Genomic DNA, 26,372 nt, shown 5'->3' with positions numbered 1-26,372 from the left:
ATAAATTTGAAAAAATTGACAAAGATGCGATTCACGCCGGAATACTTTCGTTCGTTTAGGTTTAGGATGTTTAGATGTGTCTGGAATAGGTTTACGGAATCGAATATTTTTGTAAATACATACTAAATACTTACTTGACAATTTCTGCGTAACACGTGGTTGGTTCGGACGTATTAGTTGACGATGCGAGGGTGGACGTGGAATGAAACCGAGCCCGCTCCAAGCGCATTCGTTCCATCTCCCTCTTTTTCGTTTCGGAAAATTGAGTTGCTATCACGACTAAGCACAGGTTAATCATGAAGAACGAACCAATCTGAAAAATCACGACGTGTTACTATTCAAAATTCTGCTAAACAGAGAAGATCCTTCGATTAGTATCTGGCGAAATTTCGTTATTAGTGTACCGGATTTATCTACCGGTTTATGCGTATATTTAAACATACCACAATTAAAAGGACGAAATAAATCCAGTCCCAAAATGAATGAGCATCTTGAACATAATACATTATGTCTGTCCATCCCTCGAGGCTAATTACCTACGGCAGAATTTCATTGTTACGCGTATACCGTATATGTATACCGTACCACCTTCGATTATTATTTCTCGTTAACCTGCTAACCGGGGAAGACGAGAGATCACTAGAGAAACTTTTGAAAACTGCGACACAGAATTTTTAGCTTACATCAATTTTATTTGTTTAGTCTTTATGGTATGTAGCAAGTGTAAACAATTTCCCAGTGAACAGTTAACAGTTAATACAGTTAACAGTTAAAGAAATGGATAAAAATCATAATATGCTTTATTGCGTTAACCAAAAAGCAATAACATCGTTCTATCACATTCGAAACAACAACTCTACTAAATGAAAAATCGCGTTCCCATGTTACAAACACACACACACACACGCGCGCGCACGCGCACGCACAGGAGATAGTTTGTAATCGACTTCCAGCCAAAAGCCAAAAACAACTCCGCTAAAAAAATCCAGACAACTACTCGCGCGTATTCGAAAACATGTTTTTGGTTTGACAAATGTTTTGGAAACTGCGGCGTTATCTTGAAAATTTGGCTCGAGCAATGGAGTCGGAATCGTTGAATGCGGTAGAAGTAGGACACTCACAAGAAATATTGCGACCCAGGCAAGACCGATATTATCGAACGATATCGTTCCCTGGAAAGGATTGTTACCCTGACCCTTGCACTCCGTATAATAGTAATTCCAATTAACGCAGGTGTCGTTGGTGATAAACGTTGCATTATTGTTCGACAGCGCGGTATTGTTGCACACCGTGTTCCCTAAAACACAGAGAGAAACGTATATGCGTGTAACACCTGCCACACAGGCTCTCGTACCACTACTCGAACATATTTCATTTCTTCTATCGTTCGACGCACACACACAGATTCTCGATCGTTTATTGGAACATGCGTTCGATGGAATCATTTTTCGAACAATTTCAAATAAACGATACGATTTATTAAATATCAATTTTATTCCACAATATCTAGTAATCGAATAAATCCACTTTTAATCGTAAGAAGAAAATTTGAAAATTCCATCCGACACGAAAAATACGAAGAAACAAAAACTATGTACATATAGTATATTCTATCAGTATCTTTCAAAGTTACAATCTCATAATTACTTTCGATGCTATCTATTTCAGCGATGAAATCTGTTCGTAATATTTTCGTAAAGGTACTTTCGACTACCATTTCTATCGAACAAATAATATGGACAAATACACTTTATAATAAACAATGCAATATATCGTGTAGTTTAACCTGAATCGGTATACAATTTTCTATTATAACTTGTAACTATGCAATTATAGTAGAAAGATTACAATAAAGCATAATTGTGTACATAATCTCCAAAAGTGATAAAAGAATAAACGAATAAAACTAACACAAGTTTTAATCGAAAGTGATAAACTAATAAAATTTTTCGATGTATTGTAGTGTATAGTGTATACCGTGTGTACCCCGTAGTATACCGTATACGATATGAGATGAGATTAGTTTGTCACAAATTGATTCGAGCGAGCGTAATCGTTGAGAAAAATTCCCGTTCGTGAAAACTTGCTCTCTACAATGTAAATTTCTCTCTACACACACCAATACATATAAGCAGAATATGGTTTGCATGTCGAACTTTCAGGGTTATTTTCATCCTCTGAATATGAATGATGGTCACTGGAAAAATAAGTATCGAATATTTTTTTCGAGTCGTACAGTGCAGGTTAAAAAGTATCGTACAATTTTTACGGAATAAACGTGTCCACTGCATCGAAAAATATTATCAAGTATCTTGCAGCACATTCTCTGGTAAAACGTTATAAGAAAAATAATAACACAAATAAACATGCTATATTATCCATTTGTAGTTTGTATAAGCGTTAACAGATTTTGTTTAAAGTCATGGTCGTGGCGCGGCGCGGCGCGGCGCGGCGCTTCGTCGATATTTCAAACGGTTGACAAGCTTTTCGACTCGAACATTGCATATTTTTAATGTTTACCATAAAAAAAAGATATGCCATGTTTTTCGATTCTTTCGATGGAATTCCAGCATCCATGGATAGATAGGCGCGAAAGCGTTCCGCGAATGGAACCGGGAGGCCGGGAGGGTAGGCAGTAGGCACAGGGGGCACAGGCGGGCGTTAAAAAGAAAAGAAGAAAGAAAGGTGTATGGGAGACGCGGAAAAAAGGGAAATCGGCCCATTGTGAAGGGCGTTGAAGGTGCGCACTCACCGAACTTGAGCGGCGGCAAGTTACTGCAAGAGTGCATTCCGTTGTCGTCCGGCCGCGAGCAAATGTAGTCCTGACCCTGATACTCGAAGTACTTCTCGAGATCGCTGGAAAACCAATGGACCACGATTAATATCGCTTTAAACAATACCGTTCAAACGCCCCCGCATCCACAATTCTCCCCTCACGTAAAAATGTGCGTGTATGCACGGGGTGAGTCACTCAACCGCACAACCTTTTACATATTACCGATTTACTCGTTGCATAACAAAAAGCTTCGAACAAAACTTGCTTTACATCAACTTGTAAGACGTGCAATGAGATCGTTCGATTTTTCATGTCTTCGTAAAGTATTCAGCGAGATCTCCTCTAACTTTTATCGATTTCTTTTTTCATTGTAATGTGTCACATTTAATTATGCGATTGTGCTTCCACTTAAGATCAACTAAAAAATATCTTGATACTTGTTAGTTTTCGACCCCTCGCGTATACATTAATACATACTTTCTTGTTCAGAGTTCGCGATACTCTTTCGAATAACATATTTCAATAGTATTACATATTTGTATAATCGAACAAAAACTCAAGTTCATCTTCGTATTCCGCGCGATAAAAAAGCAAAACACGGAAAAACCAATTATCACATTGTATGTCCCGGTTAATGTCAAACATCTTTCGTTTCAAGTGTGCGCGCGCGCGCGCGTGTGTGTATGTGCGTACGCGCGTACAAGTAATTCAGGAGTAAAAGGTGGTGCAGTGAAGCGACTCGAACAGAGTACAATATCGTTCCTTACAGTTAAGTGGTTGCGTGTGTATGCACGGATGCACGGATGCACGGATGCACTCGTCACATGCTTCGTTTATGCGCACACCGTGTATGTATATGTATATGCAGCGAGTCCGAAGACGTACGCGTATACAGTATGTATTTATACTTGAACACAGGCACGGTATACCGTTGCAAACCGTTGTCCGTGACGATCGAGAATTGTTCCGATGTTGGTGGACGTTCGCGAGTAGACCGAATTGTACTAATATCTGGCAAGTGTACATGCGTATGTATGTATAGTGCGCCTGAGAGCTCGCAGCCAGTCGCACAAGTCGAAGAGTTGTCGAGATCCTAAACGCGAAAGTCCGTGGAAAACACAAAATAACATTTCCGTGCACGAGTTTCCGTTCGTCGAAAAGACCAAATTCGACAAATTCCTTCGACACGCATGCATTCGTGCTGACAACGAGTGGGAAAACGATGATCGATGAGGTGCGTCGGCCATTTTGCTGTTCGATAGCGCGCGCGCGCAAGTACCCGACACAGGAATATTCAAATTCGATTGTCTCGAAAGCGAAAATTACAGCAGAAAAAAATCTCACTCTAGACCCTTTCCGCCAACTTTCTTACAAGGGATCAAGATTCTTCGACTTATTGTACCGCCGATTGCGAGTCATTGTATAATATACAATATATACGATACATCGCGAACTCCAAAATGGCGATCTCGCTGTTGGAATCCAGAGTTTTGGTTGATTCGTGTCATGCAGAAGAGAGTATGAGCCTACTACATTCGCGTTGACGATGAGGAAATTTGTTGTCTGGGGGACAATCGAGACCTATTTCCAGTAATACACAATGCTCTACAGTATACATATATGGTAGTTCATTCTACATAACGTTGCTTCGCTATTCAATTTACTAAACTTATTTGTTAGTCATTGCGATATTCGATTACCGTCGTTTATACAGACGTGGAAACGCGCGTACACTGCCTTATAAAATTGAATCGTTCAACGTGGTGTGGTTATCGTAGAAGCCCTTTAGGGAGTCAGCTTATTACACAGCCCTTCAAATCTTGGATCAAATCAGACTGATTCGGTGCCCAGTGCCCAGTGCCCAGCAATTGTGTACGCGGTGCGCCTAAACAAGTTTTCACTTCAATTATACTAATGTAATTTTTTCGTTCGAGATACGAGATACGAATTTGATGTTGGTGCACTGGTCAGCGAAGGAAGTCGGTACGCGGACAGAGATGGTACGCATACGCATACGCACACGCGTTGCATTCTAATTGCAAGTGATGCGAGTCAGACACTCGACGCCGGTATTCTGTCTGTCCGACATGGTGCGCTCCTCTTCTCCTTCTCGCTGCGCTTCGACTACTATGGCATTGGTATAGTATAGTTGTAGTTGTAGTTGTATAATACTTGTATGTATACGTATTGTAGTACATATACTTGGCGCGCAACTCGGGCGTGCGAGGTGAACAACAGCCCTCTGAACCGACAGACTTCCGCGTAACACTTGTACACACTCCGTGTACTCCGTACGTAGCAACGGCCTTGTTGGATATTTGCGATCACGTTTTGGTCGATCAAAATGCAGCCGTGAACGCGTGTCTGCACCCACTTCAATCTATGCTGTCATGATCGTGTCAATTGGCTTCTCTAGAAGGTTCCAGTTCAATCATGCTTTCTCGCATTGGCATTCACGTCTCAATTTAATAGGGCTGTTCGAGTATAACGCGGATGCGGAAAATTCTACACTCTGTTAGTAGAATGCGGATTTTATGCATTTACGACGAAACCGAGTACGCGCGATAGTATGTATATGTATGTAGTTCGTACATTAGTCGGTATACAAACTAATATTATTTATGACAAAGCACGCGCGAATTTTCGCTTCGTATACAAAAATATTTTTATCGTCCTTGCACAATACAAATTTTAGAATTTCTACAAATTTCATCGGATTTGCTTAAAATTTCTCAAGTCTAACCTAACATGTACATGTATTTTGATTGTTCAAAGTTTTAATACAGCGAGCGTTCGAACAGTTTCGCGATCCACTATAACTAACATATTTTCGAGAGAACATAGTTGACGCGAACGAGTCAAGTGAAACGATAAGAAAGGAAACTGCTAACGCCCCTTTAGTGTTTAGGGCTGCGACGTTCGCGGCGTTTCTAGCGAACGCAAGAAAGTAAACGCTCTTGTTTTGTTCCGAGGGCTGCTCTTATCGGCGTGCTATTCATTCGCATCGTGTGGTGCCGCCGCCAAACAATGTCGGTTACCGTAACAAAAACATTTAATAGAGAGATGCGCCCGATACGCCCCCCGTATTTCTACACAGCTTGTTACCGCGCGAGCCTCCATTGTCTCGTAATTATCGTGTCATTTCGACGCCCTTCCCGCAGCCATTTTTCTTCCCCTGCGACCACAAATTTTCTTTCTTATTGTAATATATTCGTTAAAATTCATTATATGTACATATTGCGTTTTTTTTTATTAGACATATTAATGTGTGCGCGTACGTGCGTGTGCATATACGCGTACACACGTTTATTTCTGTTCATCGATTCTGTTTATCGATCAATGAAATGTGTGCATTTGGTGTGCTATTATCATCGATTGCATATCACATTGCACTATGCTCTACGGAAGGTTCATTAAATGAACCCGCATATGCGAGATTATTGTTTGAACCATTCCCTTATTTCTGAAAATTGTCCTGTGTCATATACTAGAAAAGTAGAAACTCGTCGCAAGAGATTTCGCCGCGCACCGTGATACATACTGAGGGGAACTTTGGCAATACTTGGCGAAGAAACGTAGGTAAATTCTTGCATGACCCACATACCGAGTGAGTGGGACCTATACATATACGTATAGAGGGCATATCAGAGCCCTTTGTATCGGAGTTTCTAATAGACAGCGAGAATCCAGTGCGGAATATTCGCACATGCACAGCGAATATCCGCCAAAAAGGCCGCACATAAACAACGATTCCCTCTGGGTATGTGCAAATATTCTGCTGGATTCTTGCTCTTTATTAGAAAATCCGATACATACAAAGGATTTTGATATGGCTGCACGGACTCTACCGTCGCGCGTCGCGTCGGTGTACATATCACCTAACTCACACAAGCCTGCGAAATTGTTATGCGAGGCCGAGGCATTTGAACGGGAACGCCTAAATGCCTTAGATTTTCTAGAAGAAAAAAATCCGAGGACATAGATGCGCTATTTCAATAGAGACGTTTCATACGTTTGATAATGTGCCTAGTTTTTCATTGTTTACGAGCACAGTATGCAACAAAAAAATCTGAAAAAATTCTCTAAAATGGGCGTCAACATCCAAAATATGTCAAATTTTTTCAGAATTTCAGAACACAGCAGAGACCGGAAAATGCACGGAAACCGCAAAATCTAATTTACCTTGTATCTACCCTCGCGGGAAAGCTCGAGGGCTGATAATATTTGACTCGGAGGGGTTTTTCGAATGGTTCTGATTTCTGATGGTCACCGGAAAAACCTCTAAGGGCAAACCTTTCGACCATCTTAATTGGCTACGTCCAATTGTGGCAACTTGTTTAGTATTTATTAATGATCCTATCTCTCTCTCTCTCCCTCTCCCTCTCCCTCTCCCTCTCCCTCTCCCTCTCGACCATTTCGCAAACCAATCGCGGTCATCTTTGAAACTGTACAGAACGATGAGACGCGACGCGCGACGCTTCAAAAATTTCCAAATTGAAAGTTTAATATTATTTTCATATTGAGAACAGGACTTTTGCGAATATAACTAAAACTTGTCACTATTGAGAAATGTATCATTGACAAATATATGTATATTAGAAATAATTCAGTGAAATATCATTCTAGTATGTAATTACACTTGTAACATTATAATAATGGAAAAAATCCATTTAATTTAGTTTGTATTAATGCATAATCGTCCCAATGCAAACGTAATGCTTATGGTTATGGTCGCCGGTATATGTGTAGTAATACATACAGTACATACATACACACCTACAACGGTGTCGCGTCTGTTCCGAGCGTGTAAAGGCGCGTGAAAACGCGTACGAGTGTAAAAGCGGAAGTCAATCGGTTTAACGGTTTCCCAGATGTATGCGTGCGCGTGTGTGCTACCAGTTTGAAAAACATTCCGAGAGAAACGTGTTCGGAAAATCTCTTTATCGATCAATTTTCCGTTTCCTTTCCTTTTCCCATTCCCATTCCCTTTTTCTTTTCCACTGGGAACGACGACGGTTCCCTCTTCTTTCTCTTGGCAGTTTTCCACCTTTGCAACACCGCTTTTATTGTTTTATGATACCGCGCGTTACTGCATTTGTATAATGATTTTACATTTCTGTTTCGTTTCGTTTCGCTCGTCTTTGTTGTAGCGCTGGGTAAAATCTCAAATCTTATCATCAATTCGAGCAATGGATTTCCCATTCAATTGGTAATACAATTTGTCTTTTTCAGTTATTTTTCATTCCGACAATCTGTAAGTTGCTCGGTATTTTAAGTGAATCATTAATCATCTAGCCTTAATTACTGTTACATTTTCCGAGAAGTCCGTCCAAAATGTGTTTTGTCATTTGAATTACAATTACTCTCCCGAATGCTTGTGAAGTTTGCCGGTTGCTTTACTGCTACTAGTGCCCGGTACTATAACGCGATACGACTATTTCTATGCTCGTGATGTGCTGCACGTGCTTCTCGTTTGTAAAACATCTATGTACTCGAACGCATGGACAAGGTTCTTGTTGGAATGCGAGAGTGCTCAATCATTGCGAAATCGTGCGAATTAGTGCTCATTCTAATACAATACATATGTATCTCGCAAGGTACAACAATTTCGACTTCTCGAAGCCGAGGAAAAAATTCCTTGGTCCGAAATTCGTCATGCGATGGATGAATAAAAAGAGTGGAAATCTGAAACGCTGAATTACATTTCGATCCAATCAATTGGTAAAACATCTTTAATAAATCACGTACACTTACAAATCACTGTCTCTACTTCGTAGTAACTAGTAAAACCTCCCTCAATTTAATTTTTAAAAAATAACACAAGTAAATGGTAAATAGTTGGCGACCATGTTCCTAAAAAGTGTTGATATAATTTTTTCCATGGAGAACATCGGTAGAAGGAAAAATCGCCAATGAGCTTGACGCAATAATGCTAATGGACGAAAACGTAGAAGGTTCCCGGTGTTTGTGTGTGTGTGTGTGTGTGTGTGTGTGTGTGTGTGTGTGTGTGTGTGTGCGTGCGTGCGTGCGTGTGCGTGCGTGTGCGTGCGTGCGTGCGTGTGTGTGTTTGTGTGCTCGTGCAAACAGTTTCTTGCATGGAGTGTACACCCGCTACCATTGAGACTCATGGCATGGTCCCACCCCACCCCCTTCCCATCCCTCTTGACACAGTTCTCACTGTAGCTTCGTCTGCACACGTTGCGCACAGCCCGCGACACAACACCATCGACCGCCTTGGGTGTGTATGTGGTGTGTAGCGTATGTATGTATGTATTTCGAATCAAGCACTACGACACGCAACGCTCTGGCGAACCTGTTCGCATCGCATAAATCAATGGCACCGAAAGTCAATTGACTGCCGCGCCGTGAAAGACAGCGTCGTCGACCCTCGTCGACTTGTTGTCAGTGCCCGGAATCAATAGGCAAAAGCACAGTTCTCACAGGTCAAATTAAGCAACCTCTCAATCTTAAGTAACAAATCATGTATGAATTAACACTCTTTCGACGCATCGATGTACATATCAATTAATCCCCTGTTTCGCTTTCCTCGTTCAAATATTTTATCGAATACGAGGTACATACATACATAATACATACCTCCTTTATGAAAAATATTAATGACGATACGCTAGTGTAAAAAAAGAGTTTCCCTTCTAAAAAAAAGTGAAGGTAATCTGAAAGTCCTCGAAACTATTCCACCCACAAAAAAGCCTTAAATTATAATCCTTTTTATACTGAATTTCTGAGTTGCTAATAAAGTTTTGATCTATCGCCAAAAATAACGTATAATAATGATACATAATAGAAGAAGAAGCAGAAAAATGTAAGAGAAACGTATACATATGTATATGCATAGTGTTGTTCCCGTGGTGAATACAGCCCCTTAAATCACGTTTTCACGTGACAGTAAATCGTTTGTAAAGTGACACGGAGAAAAGCAAATGACTTTTGTCGTCACGTAAGCAAGAAACCGTCGCGTCGCCGGCATGACAGCTTCGAGGAATCATGATATCTGCCGTTACATAGGTGAAAACATGCACCTCCAGGATATTCCGATGTGGGGAGAAAGGGGGTTGGGGGGAAGAGAGAGAGAGAGAGACTCTCTTCTCTAAATTCCATTCATTCAACGCGTCCCTTAAACGTTACTATTCTCAGCATCGATTTAGTTGGCGGTTCAAGGTCACTTCGCTCTGTTCCCAATGACGTCACCAACTACCATCTTCTTTTTTGCAGTACTGCCGAAGGACTCGATATAGATAGATAGATAGATAGATAGATATACATAGATAGATAGGTCACAGAACGCCTCTAGAGAGAGAGATACGTTTTATAGATTTTTTTGTTTACAATTTACAACCACCATCCTACCAACACACCAACCCACAAACACAATGTGCATATAAACTCTCGACGGATCAGAGTTTTCCTCAATCTACTATACGTATAGACTCGTTCCGGGTATGTATGTGTTAATCATTATGACAGAGTATTGACAGACTATAAACTCGTATAGGGTATCTCTAAATGCACGTGTGTGTGTGTGTGTGTGTGTGTGTGTGTGTGTGTGTGTGTGGATGCGAAAAACCAATGTTGAAAGAGCGCCGTTGTTTATGCAAATATAGATTTTTGAGGACCTATCGACCGAAGCTGAAACCGAACGGAATTCTTGAAGAAACAGCTCGTTAAAATTTATCAAATTTAGCACTTAACGAGTCGATGTACACTTCGTACAATTAATACGTGAAAATAGTTTTTGGAAATAATTAACACACCAATTTAACCGAGTGGCGAGTGTCCATTGATAAAAATAATTCCAACTAATATTTTACTGCAATAGTATGTATTAATTAGTAAAAATAACTCGAATATACATACATATATGTATATTTGGAATCTAGTAAAAAATTCAAATGGAATATACAAACTTTTTGAACAGTCTGTACTCGCGGTCAAAAATACGCGGTAGTAACACTGTGTAACACATTCTCCGAAGTGTCATGTATGTAATATAAATAACGCAATGCACAGCATGGTTATACGTCACACACAATGTAACCAGGAAGTTGCACAAGTTGCTAATGACCTTGCTGTAGACGCAACTCGAAACAAATGAATAAAAAACGATGCGAAATGGTGGAAATGTCAGGTTTCGCTGCATAACGTGTCGCAGAACGGAACAAACGTATTACCATATTCTCACTCTTCTCACGCATCCCAAAATATGTTTAGAATTCCAACTTCGAAATGAAGCTGATTTTATAGAAAACGGCACGCCCTCCGCAGCTGCGGCGTGGCGCGGAGGTCCTCCACACAAATGGTCCTCTGTTACACTGTTGGCGCTTTCCGCAGCTATGTACATATGTACATATGTGTACGTAAAAGGCAAAATTCGAAACCTAGCGAAACGAGCAGGGACTGGCGCGACACCGTAAAAGTCAAAAAATGATTTCGAAAGTCCGAGGCTCGTAAACGGATCCGCGGATTTCCTTTTATTTGTTCGTCGCAGTGTCTAGTCTAGTAGTCGGTCTAACGATAAGTCCAAGTCCAGCGTATTCGCCAGCTTAACAGCCTAGCTTCGAGAATCCTTAAATGATTCAAGGACGCTTGAAACATTCAGCCCTCCCTGGTGACAAAAGCCAGATGTGGACAGTGAAATCGATAGAAAGTGAAGAAGCAGAACTGAGTCCTTTCGTTCTTTGGATGTGTGGTATCATAAATCGTCTTAACTTATTGCCACCGTGAACGACGACGACGACGACGACGACGACGACGACGACGACGACGGGGAACTGAAAGGATACATGTAGGATTCGTGTGCTGGAAGAAGTGGCACGGCCGCGGAAAATTTTCTATAGTTTCTGAGAAAATATTCATCACTCACAAAAATTATTTCCATCCATATTGGCACAACATCTGAAATAATGTTTTCAATCTTTAAATGTTCGAACGAAATACCAATCACTTGATGCTTGCATCGAGTACTACTTGAAAATACTAAAATACAATTTCATTTAATCGTAAGACAACCTAAATCAACGTTTGCAAAGTAAATTTGTCTACAAACATACATAAATGTAGAAGTATAGTAGTTGAGCAAAAGTAACGCGACTGGGGAGTGGGGAGAGAAGTAATAACGAAATAAATCTTGTCTCCTAATTAGAAAATAGGAAATATTGTACTGCACGGTGAAATGGGTCATTTCAAACTAAATCGATCACTTTTTGACGTCAATGTCTGGGATTTTGTTCGAAATGAAATATGATGTACAGCTCGTGAAATTGGAAGAGGGTGGAAAGGTGGGAGTAAGTTATCGTTTCACAGGTTCGAAAATTGTTTGGAAGATGCGAACTATTGATTATCTCGAATAAATATAATGTATTCTACTATCTCGCGTATACTGTATACTCTAGTATACCCTATGTATACAATAAATCAAATGTGGAAATTCCCCACGCTGCAACAAATCGGATCAAAAGTTTGCGACACCTCGTTTGGCGACGGCCAAGACAACATAGTTATTGACCGGAAGCCAAGCCACAATCGTGCAAAAGAACAGTCAAACTACATACAATGTACTTGCTACGAATTTTGACCGTCGCGTCGCGTCGTCGGGAATTTCCCACAGCGCTTTACAAATAAAGTCAGATTTCCACGTAAGAGCGAACCAAGCAATCCTGTCTCGCGAAATCTCAGTTAAAAGTATACAATCCAAAACGTACCCAATGATTTTTCCATAAAAGATCGCTATTTCTTTGTAAAACAATAAATACTCGTCCCACTTTCGGCATCTACAAGTTGGATGAATCGGTCTAAACGGACAAATCAATTTTGAGGAAAATTGGACGTAACAGGTTGCACAGAGGAAGTCCAGTTTCGAAAAGATTCGATTATTAGCCGTATAATGAAATTGCCCCACGGTCACGTTTCAAACTTGTTATTCACTGTGCAACGTCGACTCTAGTCTCCCTCTCTCTCTCTCTCTGCAAGCGAATTCCAAATCCCATTTATTTTCCTGCGCGCTTTGTTCCCCGCCGTCCTCTATTCGCACTGGTCATTCAACCACCGAACAATAGCAAACGCGAGTGGGACCAAGTTTATTTGAAAAGATCCAGAATTTTTCTACTCGCGACTTCCGCGGACATGTGACTGCGATTCAATTAATTTTCACCGATAAACAGTGGCGCAGAAATCGGTGCAAGCAGCATGGGGCCCCATACTATCTTCGGGAATCTTTTTTCGGATATTCGATACGTGAAAAATTTCGATTTTTTACAGCGATGTTAACATTACTCTTATCTTTAATATCTTTCTTTTTTATTTTGAAACTGGAAGGTATCACCTAAAATGTAGAATTTTTAAGAAATTCGATCATTCGCAAAAATGACAGCAGTTTGAAAAATTATTTTTTACGTTGAGAAATCAAGTTTAGTCCTTTACAAGTCAAAAAACATTAGAGATAAAAAATGAGCTGGAAACTAATTTTCCATTCCTAAATATCGAAAAAGGTTCTCATGCGAGCACGTATGTATGTATGTATGTATGTATGTATGTATGTATGTATGTATGTATGTATGTATGTATGTATGTATGTATGTATGTATGTATGTATGTATGTATGTATGTATGTATGTATGTATGTATGTATGTATGTATGTATGTATGTATGTATGTATGTATGTATGTATGTATGTATGTATGTATGTATGTATGTATGTATGTATGTATGTATGTATGTATGTATGTATGTATGTATGTATGTATGTATGTATGTATGTATGTATGTATGTATGTATGTATGTATGTATGTATGTATGTATGTATGTATGTATGTATGTATGTATGTATGTATGTATGTATGTATGTATGTATGTATGTATGTATGTATGTATGTATGTATGTATGTATGTATGTATGTATGTATGTATGTATGTATGTATGTATGTATGTATGTATGTATGTATGTATGTATGTATGTATGTATGTATGTATGTATGTATGTATGTATGTATGTATGTATGTATGTATGTATGTATGTATGTATGTATGTATGTATGTATGTATGTATGTATGTATGTATGTATGTATGTATGTATGTATGTATGTATGTATGTATGTATGTATGTATGTATGTATGTATGTATGTATGTATGTATGTATGTATGTATGTATGTATGTATGTATGTATGTATGTATGTATGTATGTATGTATGTATGTATGTATGTATGTATGTATGTATGTATGTATGTATGTATGTATGTATGTATGTATGTATGTATGTATGTATGTATGTATGTATGTATGTATGTATGTATGTATGTATGTATGTATGTATGTATGTATGTATGTATGTATGTATGTATGTATGTATGTATGTATGTATGTATGTATGTATGTATGTATGTATGTATGTATGTATGTATGTATGTATGTATGTATGTATGTATGTATGTATGTATGTATGTATGTATGTATGTATGTATGTATGTATGTATGTATGTATGTATGTATGTATGTATGTATGTATGTATGTATGTATGTATGTATGTATGTATGTATGTATGTATGTATGTATGTATGTATGTATGTATGTATGTATGTATGTATGTATGTATGTATGTATGTATGTATGTATGTATGTATGTATGTATGTATGTATGTATGTATGTATGTATGTATGTATGTATGTATGTATGTATGTATGTATGTATGTATGTATGTATGTATGTATGTATGTATGTATGTATGTATGTATGTATGTATGTATGTATGTATGTATGTATGTATGTATGTATGTATGTATGTATGTATGTATGTATGTATGTATGTATGTATGTATGTATGTATGTATGTATGTATGTATGTATGTATGTATGTATGTATGTATGTATGTATGTATGTATGTATGTATGTATGTATGTATGTATGTATGTATGTATGTATGTATGTATGTATGTATGTATGTATGTATGTATGTATGTATGTATGTATGTATGTATGTATGTATGTATGTATGTATGTATGTATGTATGTATGTATGTATGTATGTATGTATGTATGTATGTATGTATGTATGTATGTATGTATGTATGTATGTATGTATGTATGTATGTATGTATGTATGTATGTATGTATGTATGTATGTATGTATGTATGTATGTATGTATGTATGTATGTATGTATGTATGTATGTATGTATGTATGTATGTATGTATGTATGTATGTATGTATGTATGTATGTATGTATGTATGTATGTATGTATGTATGTATGTATGTATGTATGTATGTATGTATGTATGTATGTATGTATGTATGTATGTATGTATGTATGTATGTATGTATGTATGTATGTATGTATGTATGTATGTATGTATGTATGTATGTATGTATGTATGTATGTATGTATGTATGTATGTATGTATGTATGTATGTATGTATGTATGTATGTATGTATGTATGTATGTATGTATGTATGTATGTATGTATGTATGTATGTATGTATGTATGTATGTATGTATGTATGTATGTATGTATGTATGTATGTATGTATGTATGTATGTATGTATGTATGTATGTATGTATGTATGTATGTATGTATGTATGTATGTATGTATGTATGTATGTATGTATGTATGTATGTATGTATGTATGTATGTATGTATGTATGTATGTATGTATGTATGTATGTATGTATGTATGTATGTATGTATGTATGTATGTATGTATGTATGTATGTATGTATGTATGTATGTATGTATGTATGTATGTATGTATGTATGTATGTATGTATGTATGTATGTATGTATGTATGTATGTATGTATGTATGTATGTATGTATGTATGTATGTATGTATGTATGTATGTATGTATGTATGTATGTATGTATGTATGTATGTATGTATGTATGTATGTATGTATGTATGTATGTATGTATGTATGTATGTATGTATGTATGTATGTATGTATGTATGTATGTATGTATGTATGTATGTATGTATGTATGTATGTATGTATGTATGTATGTATGTATGTATGTATGTATGTATGTATGTATGTATGTATGTATGTATGTATGTATGTATGTATGTATGTATGTATGTATGTATGTATGTATGTATGTATGTATGTATGTATGTATGTATGTATGTATGTATGTATGTATGTATGTATGTATGTATGTATGTATGTATGTATGTATGTATGTATGTATGTATGTATGTATGTATGTATGTATGTATGTATGTATGTATGTATGTATGTATGTATGTATGTATGTATGTATGTATGTATGTATGTATGTATGTATGTATGTATGTATGTATGTATGTATGTATGTATGTATGTATGTATGTATGTATGTATGTATGTATGTATGTATGTATGTATGTATGTATGTATGTATGTATGTATGTATGTATGTATGTATGTATGTATGTATGTATGTATGTATGTATGTATGTATGTATGTATGTATGTATGTATGTATGTATGTATGTATGTATGTATGTATGTATGTATGTATGTATGTATGTATGTATGTATGTATGTATGTATGTATGTATGTATGTATGTATGTATGTATGTATGTATGTATGTATGTATGTATGTATGTATGTATGTATGTATGTATGTATGTATGTATGTATGTATGTATGTATGTATGTATGTATGTATGTATGTATGTATGTATGTATGTATGTATGTATGTATGTATGTATGTATGTATGTATGTATGTATGTATGTATGTATGTATGTATGTATGTATGTATGTATGTATGTATGTATGTATGTATGTATGTATGTATGTATGTATGTATGTATGTATGTATGTATGTATGTATGTATGTATGTATGTATGTATGTATGTATGTATGTATGTATGTTATGTATGTATGTATGTATGTATGTATGTATGTATGTATGTATGTATGTATGTATGTATGTATGTATGTATGTATGTATGTATGTATGTATGTATGTATGTATGTTATGTATGTATGTATGTATGTATGTATGTATGTATGTATGTATGTATGTATGTATGTATGTATGTATGTATGTATGTATGTATGTATGTATGTATGTATGTATGTATGTATGTATGTATGTATGTATGTATGTATGTATGTATGTATGTATGTATGTATGTATGTATGTATGTATGTATGTATGTATATTTCAGTCTCTGGGCTTTGTGCGAGCTACGTGCTTTTAACTTTGAATTCTTCATTTTTCTTTCGCTTCGCTATTCTTCGTCGTTCCGATTCAAAAGGATTAAATTTACATCCATCGCTAAAAACAACATCGCTGGGCCGTACACTGTACACTCTTTGTTTCCAGCAAACTCCCTAGCAAAATTGAATACTTTTCACTTTTTATTTTCCTCCATGGCTTCTGTTAAAAGTTCTAATTCTGATATGCTACTTCATGCAATCTTCCATTGTTTTCCTAATAGAGTTTCATTCATTTTATTTTGTTGTATCACAACCAAATTTCATTATTTATCAACTCGTAGAAATCCTTCAAATTGGAACGATATGTATGACTGTAACTTTTAAAAAGTATTTATAGTAAGTATTTATTATTAAAAATACTCTCTCCAAGGTATCTTGATCTATAATCTATAGTCTATGTCTACATATAGTGATATAGTCTATACTTTATGTATAGTCTATAGTCTATAGTCCAGAAGTCATGAACCTCGCACATAGTGTGCGCACGAAGTATGCACCAAGATCGCGGATGATCGAATATTATTGATGAACAGGAACAAATAAGAGACAAACGAGATCAGCGTGTAGATCTAGAGAGTGGTGATACAGAGAAATAGAAAGAGACAGTCAGGGAGAGAGAGAGAGAAATTAAAAGAAAAAGAGAGAGAGAGAGAGAGAGAGATATGCGAAGACACACAAGAAGAGAGCAACACGATATCGAGATGTTGAGAATATAGAACATCGATTCGTGCATCGAAAGGATTCGAAGAGAGCTGAAGATGCCGACGAAGACACGAGGAAAGACATTCGAGCTCGTCACCGTGCCATGTGCAGACCAACAATCCTCTGGTTAAAGGTTCCTGTCATTCGCATTCAATTCCCGTTCGCATCGTACTATGCATGTATGTATAATACGCTCGCATTCTACACAGTAGTGCTCGCTTAAATTCGCTACATCTGCTATGCGAATAGAATAAAACTACTTTCCAGTAGAGGAGACAAACTTCCGATGATAGTACCAGTGGATTGTCGAGATTTTTCCGATTATATAAAATCAGTCCAAACAAGACGTATATCGGACTAGTTTTATGGACTTGGTCAGATAGCATAATTAAGGGCATATGTACGTACATATGATCGCTATCTACGAAGTCTACGAAAGTAGGTCGATTTGCGTCGTGTTTGGTGTCTCAGTTTAAGCAGAAGAATCTCAACGATCCACTGGTACCCAGTGTTTGAAAAGTTAGAACAAATATCATCTAAATTTGACATTTTCTTCGTTGATGCTCGAATTTTACTTCTGTGTCCTAAATTTTGGAAATTTAAGTGAGCACCACTGTACCGACCGTTTCACAAGATCTATACTCGACATCGGAGAGCATTCGCTCTGCTTATTGTTAGTTGCATATTTCGACAAGGATGCTTGCGCAGTGATTCAAGAAGGCAGGCAAAGGTCGCCATGTTGCGTATTGAAATTTGAAGAGCTTGAGAATTGTTTGTTTCTTGGATTATGCTGTGCGAATAGAGATAGAGAGAGAGAGAGAGAGAGAGAGAGAGAGAAATTCACAAGTTTTGTCATACTACGATAAATAAGGGAGATGAAGTTAGATGATCCCATTTATTTGAGACACCCAGCAAAAAGATATACACGTAAAAATTTGAATAGATATAAAAAACCGTTTGAAGCAATCCAGCCATAAAATCGTCGAACGCTGCCGCTTTAATGGGTTAAAGATCGATCAACCCTGAACGCGCGCGGTGATTTGTCGAATTCGTGACACTTTGTCCGCGGACTATACACGACATGTCGCGTGTTTATATCGGTTGGATATAGCCGTGACATTTAACGGAGACATTGCGGAGGATCTCCTTAAGCCCCCTGAGCTTATGCCGGACTGCGCAGCGGGAGATAAATATTAATTTACCTTGTGGATAAGCGCAAGGCGGGAGGGGGGCACGGATAGGAGAGGAGAGAACGCGTATTTGTCCACATAAGGTAGAAATCCGTAAAGCCGATTACGCGTCTCAAAAACTGGCGCATTAATTAGCGAACTGAGGGCCACGAACGACCTTGACAAATTCGTTCGTGATTCATTAATCACACTTGGAGATTCCTCCATCCCACCCTCCCCACCCCTCCCCTCATCGCCATCTCCATCTCCCTTACACCGCGGAGCAATTAATTTTGTTTCAAGTTATTGGGGCTCGTTAGTTTGACGGTGGTATAATAATGGTCAAAACGTTTATTCCCCGGATTTTCTGATTGCTATTTCCAGGTCGCATCGCATTGCTGTTTAATTCCCTTCTCTCCCGGAATGATAAATCTAAAATTTGTATGTGTTGTGTGTCTTGAAGGAAACTGTTGCGCTCTCTCTCTCTCTCTCTCTCTCTCTCTCTCTCTTTCCGACAGGGTGAGGGTGAATATTTCTAAAATTATAATGTAACGCGCCGGTGCGGTGGGACAGAGCACTGCGCCGCGCGCCGGGGTGAATATGTTAAATTAAAAAGTTGCAACGAAAGTTTCGTGCTTTTATCTCATTTTCAGATTGCCAAAGCTCTCAACCACGAAATTCAGATTACGACGGTGTAAATGTGTTTACACAGCCGTGTTCTAGTTATTACGAACCAAAGTTTGGCTTTGGTGTGTGGCTTCGCATACGCGCAAAATGTTAACGCGGAAAATCCTAGACACAGGGAAATAGTATTGTTGCTAAAATTACCTAATAATTGTATATCCCTCCGTCTGCTGCACGACACAACAACTTGACAAAATTAAAGATCAAAATCCCCTTGTTATATATGTAATTGTATTGGGGCTAGCAGCGTGTGAAAGACGCGGCAACGCTGCCCGTACGCGTCGCGTCAAGGTCACCCAATTTGGGGCCGCGAAGATCAAAGGTTCGCTGTGTAAGAAGACTCTCTGTAAGAGTAAGAACGCTGGCTGTCTGCGCAACATCCTCGTCGAAATCCTCGACTCGTCAGCGCAAACATTCTGCGACGCGATCATTTTCAACTGTACAGGGTCGGATCGCGATTTAGAAGACGACACCCTGTATGTATGCACGCGATAGGCAACGAGGACGACACCGCGCGCGGTATGTACATACAATAGAAAACAGCGCGGTGCGGCAGTACGCGAGACAGGTGAAACACAGAGACAGCTAAAACACTGATCGAACCTTGCGAAACATGTCCCCTGATTCGAAACGGTGTTTTAGTTTTAATCATCCCTCTCGCAAGGTGGCATGCTACTATGTTGCGTGACACACTATATAATACATATTTGTACACTCGGACAATGATCAACCCCCGAACGGCTTAACCTGGGCACGTTTAGACCTCCATCGCAAAACGACCAGTTGCGCCAATAATATTAATTTATTGCTGTTTTTCGAGAAGGAGTGAGCGAGTCGAAATGGACCCAGGCATCGCCGCGACTGTACATTAGTCGAAAGCGTCCTCCTTCCAAGGATTAAGTACGAACGGAAATAGAATGAAGATAGATGGAAGTATACATAGAAGTAGATAGACAGATTCAGATAGATGGATAGATAGATAGATAGATAGATAGATAGATAGAGATATATACATATGCGCACGTGACCTATGCATGTATATACATATACAATATGCACACACATGAATGCACGTCTATCCCATATTATTGTGTCTATGCAGTTTAGATTTAGATATATATGTATATACATATATATATGTATATAGAGAGATATATATGCACTGCACATTGTTCTCTACTAGAGCTTACTAAATGCGTGATCGAACCGAGTACTCGTCCGAGAGTAACCTGCAACAGCGAAACAATAGTCACTGCCCCCTAAAGTCATGTACTTACGTCTAGTTTCTAGATTTTTAATCGTCTAGCCGGTCTAGCGAGTTTTTTCTTTGGGGGAATAAGTATATGGGACTAGTCGGATAAACGTGTCGTTTAGGATAGAGTTAGCCATTGATTCGGCATAATTTTTAGTCTGACGCTTCCAATAAACGAGCAAGTTAAATTGCGAAAAATAGTGGACCGGTGATTGACATTATTGGCGCATAAGAGACGGACGAAAGCGACGCAGTGTCCGCCGAGTAAAGTTTAATTAGCTCGAGCGAATGATCGACAGTCGTTTCGTCGAATACGTTGTATGCACGACACAGTATACCATCCATACACACGGGTCAACGATGTAACGAGAGATGCGAGACGTATAAATATTTTGTCGTTTGGGTGGTAAAACTTGTGTACAGGGTGTATAAAAAGTAATGGTCGTCCGTCCTAGGGGTGAATCTACACCTCTGGATCGGTGGACATTTGTTTAGAGAAACTCGCCGCAAAATTGCTTGTAAAGTGGGGTATTTTCAGTCCGGTATGTAAAAACTTAACGTTCTTGGCATCGAACTCTTGCCACAGTTATTACCGATAAATTAGTATTATGTAGGATTCCAATTTTGCTTGAAAATCATCATTTTGATAGGACATTTTATTTTTGCCCCGAAAATGGGGCAAGTCCGTCTCTGACAATGAGAGTTATGTAAAACCTGCCCTCGAACCTTGTTTCAAGTGCTACGGGGCAGGAAAAGAATTACATATTACATATCAAGCCTGCTACAAAATTTTAGCACTTTATTGCATTAAATATAATATATTGTTTAGTTTTATAGTTACCCATACGTGTGTAATATAATTACGGGGGGCAAGATCGTCACAGTGTTTTTCTCAATAAATTTAAAAAAATACAATAAAAACGATTTATTTAATGTAAACCTACATATCGATATTTGTTGTACTTACCTAAACTTAAAATAACCCTGGGTTGGGTAACCTGAAAGAGAGTTGTATGTACCTCGCACGTGATTGTTTGACATTGGTTGATTTAAGCGAGGAGAACGCCTTTATTCTTGGGCGACATAAAATATTGGACTATGTAGAATAGTTCGTTGATATTATGTATACAATAATAAAAATAACCAATTAACGGACTTGCCCCGCGTAGACGGACTTACCCCACTCCATACTTATCGAAGAAAATTTTTGGTAAAGCTGTTTTTTACACGGAGTTGGTTTTTGGACGGATGACCATTGCTTTTTATACAGCCCGTACACTAGCGAGCAAGTTTGTCGTTAATGCTGGTATGTACACAGTACATATATACATATCGTGGATCGTGGATCGTGGATCGTGGATCGTGGTATCGGCAAACTCGGGTCGGACTCCGACAATCAACTCAAACAATCACGGTGATTTCAATGCGACCCGTTATTTCGCCCGTTTATTTTTACTAGAAACCGGCACCCGTGATTTGTTGCGCTTTAACGCGTCCGCTGTTCGAACATTTACATTAATTCGATATCAATGAGCTTCTTCGCGCACGATGCGATTAGAAACTATACATATGTACACGTACATTGTTATTCTATCGACTTTCAAATCGCTGCCGCGATAATTGTCTTCGATTTTCTATTATTGGAGAATTGATTCGACGGAAATGCAACGGAGAACAGCGAACGAAAAGAGTTTTCCATAATACAAATAGATCACTCTCCTTGAAATTTCGTTTTCAAGTTGAACTCGGCTCTCGACGTTCAGTCATAATCTAAGGATTTCTACCAGGCTTGAGCGTTTATTTTTAAGAAAATTAACCCTTAACTGCGCGCACATAACGTGCGTAGTACATACTGTATATATACTAATCACGCAAAACGGTGGAACGATGTTTGCAGAATTACTTTGTCGGTTTCTAAAAGATGATAGAATTGTTTAGTGACCAATTAGTTATGACTGCGGATGCTTAAGAATTTCTGTTGTATTTTCACTCTCCACTGTCTCCAGCAATAGAAAATTGCTGCATCAAAGAATCAAGAAACTATCTTTGAAACACGCGATAGAGAAGTATTGAAATAATAAAGATGCGAGAAAAGAAGACGGATAATCGAAAAAAGCGTGACAGAGCGTGACAGAGTACCCAAATTACTATAATTACTCTAGAAGAATCACAACCTACTAAAAAAAAACAGACAAAACTACGTTACACGCTATAGCAACGCAAACTAGTTGATAATAATTACCATTGCCTAAAGTCTAGAGATATATGTATAAGTATAATTTATGTATACACATGTTTTTGAAATACTAGCACGATTACTAGATCTTGACGAATATACAAGAGAGAATGTGTTACATTTGGTAAGAAATAGTTTAGTATACTACACAATGAAAATTTCAAGTGATTGCTACTAGCTAGCTAACAAGCTGATGCGAGATTAAACAAGTAAAAAGAGAACATTTCAGAGAAGACTATCTAATCTTTACATGATTATAGTGATTGAAATACAATAGAATCTTCGAATCTTCACTATACGTCGTATAGAATAGAAATTTCTATGCAATTTTTATGGAAAATAAGTATCGAACACTGTCGTGATCTATGTCTATTCTTGCATAAATAATGATGAAAAAAATGATCGCTTCCAAATTTAGTTTGTTAAATCAATTAGAAATTAGAAAGATATGCCTAAAGTTGGCTTGGCCTTTTAATAAATTGTTTAAACATATTCCCGTACTTATAATTTCAGGTTAAATCGCGTATCATCTTCTTATTCAGGAGAATACGAAAACCGAAAACCGCTATCGACTGTACGCAGCAGAATAAAAATTCGATCGAGCAGCACAGCGTATATTTTTCGCTCTGACACGCCATGATCCTTTTTCGATATTTCCCAAGTCCCAAGTATGTAACGTTTAAACGAAAGAAAACATACTCCGTACGCGCCAGAGAGCACACGATTCTATTAGAAAATTGTGCGCGCAGTTAAGGGTTAGAAAAAACATTCGAAGGCGATTCAAACTCATTCGGATTTAGTATCTTGTGAAATTTCACGTCGATGCTCAACAATTCCCGCGAAGCTTCTCGCGTCGCGCGTCGCGTCGCCAAGTTCGCTATCGCCTCATGAGCTCGAGATACTTATTCGCCCCTGGCAAAAAGTTATTTCCTCGACGAGACTGAACTTCCCTTATGAAAATCGTTCGTGGTACAACGCGGGCGATGATACAACGAGGTAAAAGCAGTGACTGCATAAATAAATGATTATATCGAATATTGTAAAAGCTTTGTTAATATGTATGTACATGTGTACCTACTTGTTGCCAAGTTGTATTACTATTCTACATGTATGTATGTATGAAATATCAATAGTTCATTTCGATTTCGTATTACATTGAATTGAAGAATTTTTATATTTTGCCCGAAGATCTACAGTCTGCCGATAACGCAATTCAACCTCGGATACTCCAGTTCGCGATACAATTCAATTATTCGGTAATGATTGAATGTAACGCAATAATTCAGTTTTTGCCAGGGGTCAGTAGAGTACATAAGTATAATAGAAGCGAAATGGCTTCGTATCGACAATCGACGAACCATGTTCCGTGAAAAATTCCAGCAAATTGAAGATAGCCACAGTGTGAGAAACATGGAAGGTTGAGTGAACAGAGCCGAGCGGAGGGACACACGACAAAATAAATATTTATTCGAAGCGGTATACTTTGCGGCAGTTCTCTCTCGTGTATACGTATACGTGAGTACACATATACGAGCTACTACTTCACCATGCACTTGAGCATATTGCGTGTGTACGAACCGTATATGTAAACATTCTTTAAGTAGCCGCGGCCATGTTGGCTGCAGCACGCGCAACATGCGCAGGGTCTTTAAAAAATTATTTATCCTACCATGCAACATTGAATCTGTACCTCCCCTCAATCGATCACTTGAAAAAATTAGCTGCAAAATTATCGTTAATATTTTCTCATAAACGAGAACCCTTTCATCAACAAATTTATTCGCCAAACATAATTTTACAAAGATTTTCGCTTCAATTTTCGTTCACAAATCAATTTTTTTTTTTGTAAATATACTGTCAAAACAGGATAGTGCATAAAAATCCGCAGTCTGGCGGATAAATAATTTTCTACAGACTGTTGTACGCGTTGCGCGAAAGCTGTGGATTTAAATTGTTTGTTGCTAAATTGTATAATTCCGATAGAACCTCCATTATCGTCTTTAATCACCGAAACCTTTAATATTCAAATCGTTGAACGCGCTTTTTGGTATAATCTTGCAAATGAAAAATATTTTCCCATTTGTCGATTTGTGCAACCGTAACGGCGGCGGATTTTCGATTATTTGAGGTGATAGATTTCTTTTCAAAAAAAGAAAAAGTGCTCCGTTTCAAATTGCTATAACGGATGACGTGTCAAGAAATCATATCTGCATCAACAAAATTCCTGTATATTCTCCAAAGATAAGACTAAATAAGACTGCAAACTTTCAAGTTGGTATGTTTGTCAGTTTTGTTGAAAAAAATGTTCATTTTGCAATTTTTGCACCACAATTCAACCAAGTTTCTCTTGAACTCTGTTAAACTCCCTGGAAGAAATCACTGCAACGTTGGAGAAAACCGCTGTGCCCGCCTAAAAAAATTCCTGTATACTTGGAAAATATTGCAAAATAAGTTGAGACCGCGTTTCAGACCGCTGCGTTTGTTGGTTCGGTGTTTAAAAGATCCGTACTTTCGCGGGACCACTCCGAGCGCTACTTTATCGGAGAAAAATAAATCGAAAAAACGTTCCGCGAACAGCAGTTACAGTATTCGCGAGATCATGCTCCGGAAGCAGAGCAGGCTCGCCGTAAATCATTCGGATAATGGAGGAGCTACCATATAAGACAAATATTTGGTTTTTCGGCATCCCAGCGCCGCGCCATTGGAAATAGAATCAGGAAATCGTGGAAGCACTTAGCTGCTGCAAAGAAGTTTTAATTACCGGTACATGTAGGTGGTGCTAGAAATACACGGATGCTATTTAAACTTTGCGCCCGGAAATAGACGCGTTCAACGGAGAAGAGAGAAAGAGAGGGAGGAGAAAAATAAAATAACAAAGAGAGAAACGTCGAACGTTCGAAAAAATCGCGGGGAAACCGCGCGAAGACAAATACTATGCCAACGACACGCGAAGCTGAAAATAAAACAGGGAAATCGGAAAAAGGATATGCAGCGATGAAGAAACTAGACGTACACGCTCGTCGAATCTTGAAAATTGAAAAAGCGTTCGATTCGCTGAAAAATTGAAGAAAAAAGCTTCGAAAACGCTGCAGCCCAATTAGAAATCAGAAAACTGAAATTATCAGACAAACCGACTCTTTGCACTCGTAGTGTTAAATTAAATTAATAGAGATAGACAAATTACATCCATAAATATAATTGAATAAACTTCAAGTAATATGGAATTACAAATGCTAGACAATAATTAAAAGAATTTCATCGTAGACCTTTATTGAAATATTGAAATATTGAAATATTGAAATATCGATGGTTCTTATGA

General features: G+C 37.9%; 1 protein-coding gene across 7 annotated transcripts in view; it reads right to left on the bottom strand.

The window, feature by feature from the left end:
* Positions 1–26,353, bottom strand: part of Ca-alpha1t (Ca[2+]-channel protein alpha[[1]] subunit T) — a 63,185-nt gene extending 36,832 nt beyond the window's left edge. For 2 of the 7 annotated variants that reach the window (XM_076445376.1, XM_076445382.1), the window contains exons 1-4: positions 2,753–13,391; positions 1,122–1,297; positions 444–536; positions 135–313 (exon numbers count right to left, since the gene is read on the bottom strand). In XM_076445376.1, coding sequence (XP_076301491.1) covers positions 135–313; positions 444–536; positions 1,122–1,297; positions 2,753–2,789 — 485 coding nt within the window. In that variant the 5' untranslated portion in view covers positions 2,790–13,391. Of the gene's footprint in view, positions 1–134; positions 314–443; positions 537–1,121; positions 1,298–2,752; positions 13,392–20,755 lie in introns of those variants that run through there. The other 5 variants (XM_076445379.1, XM_076445377.1, XM_076445378.1 and 2 more) reach the window with 5 other exon arrangements.
* Positions 26,354–26,372: the final 19 nt, after the last annotated feature.

This window comes from Lasioglossum baleicum, unplaced genomic scaffold (assembly GCF_051020765.1).
Source record: "Lasioglossum baleicum unplaced genomic scaffold, iyLasBale1 scaffold0025, whole genome shotgun sequence".
Taxonomy (NCBI): domain Eukaryota; kingdom Metazoa; phylum Arthropoda; class Insecta; order Hymenoptera; family Halictidae; genus Lasioglossum; species Lasioglossum baleicum.
This window is presented reverse-complemented; position numbering and strand designations above follow the sequence as displayed.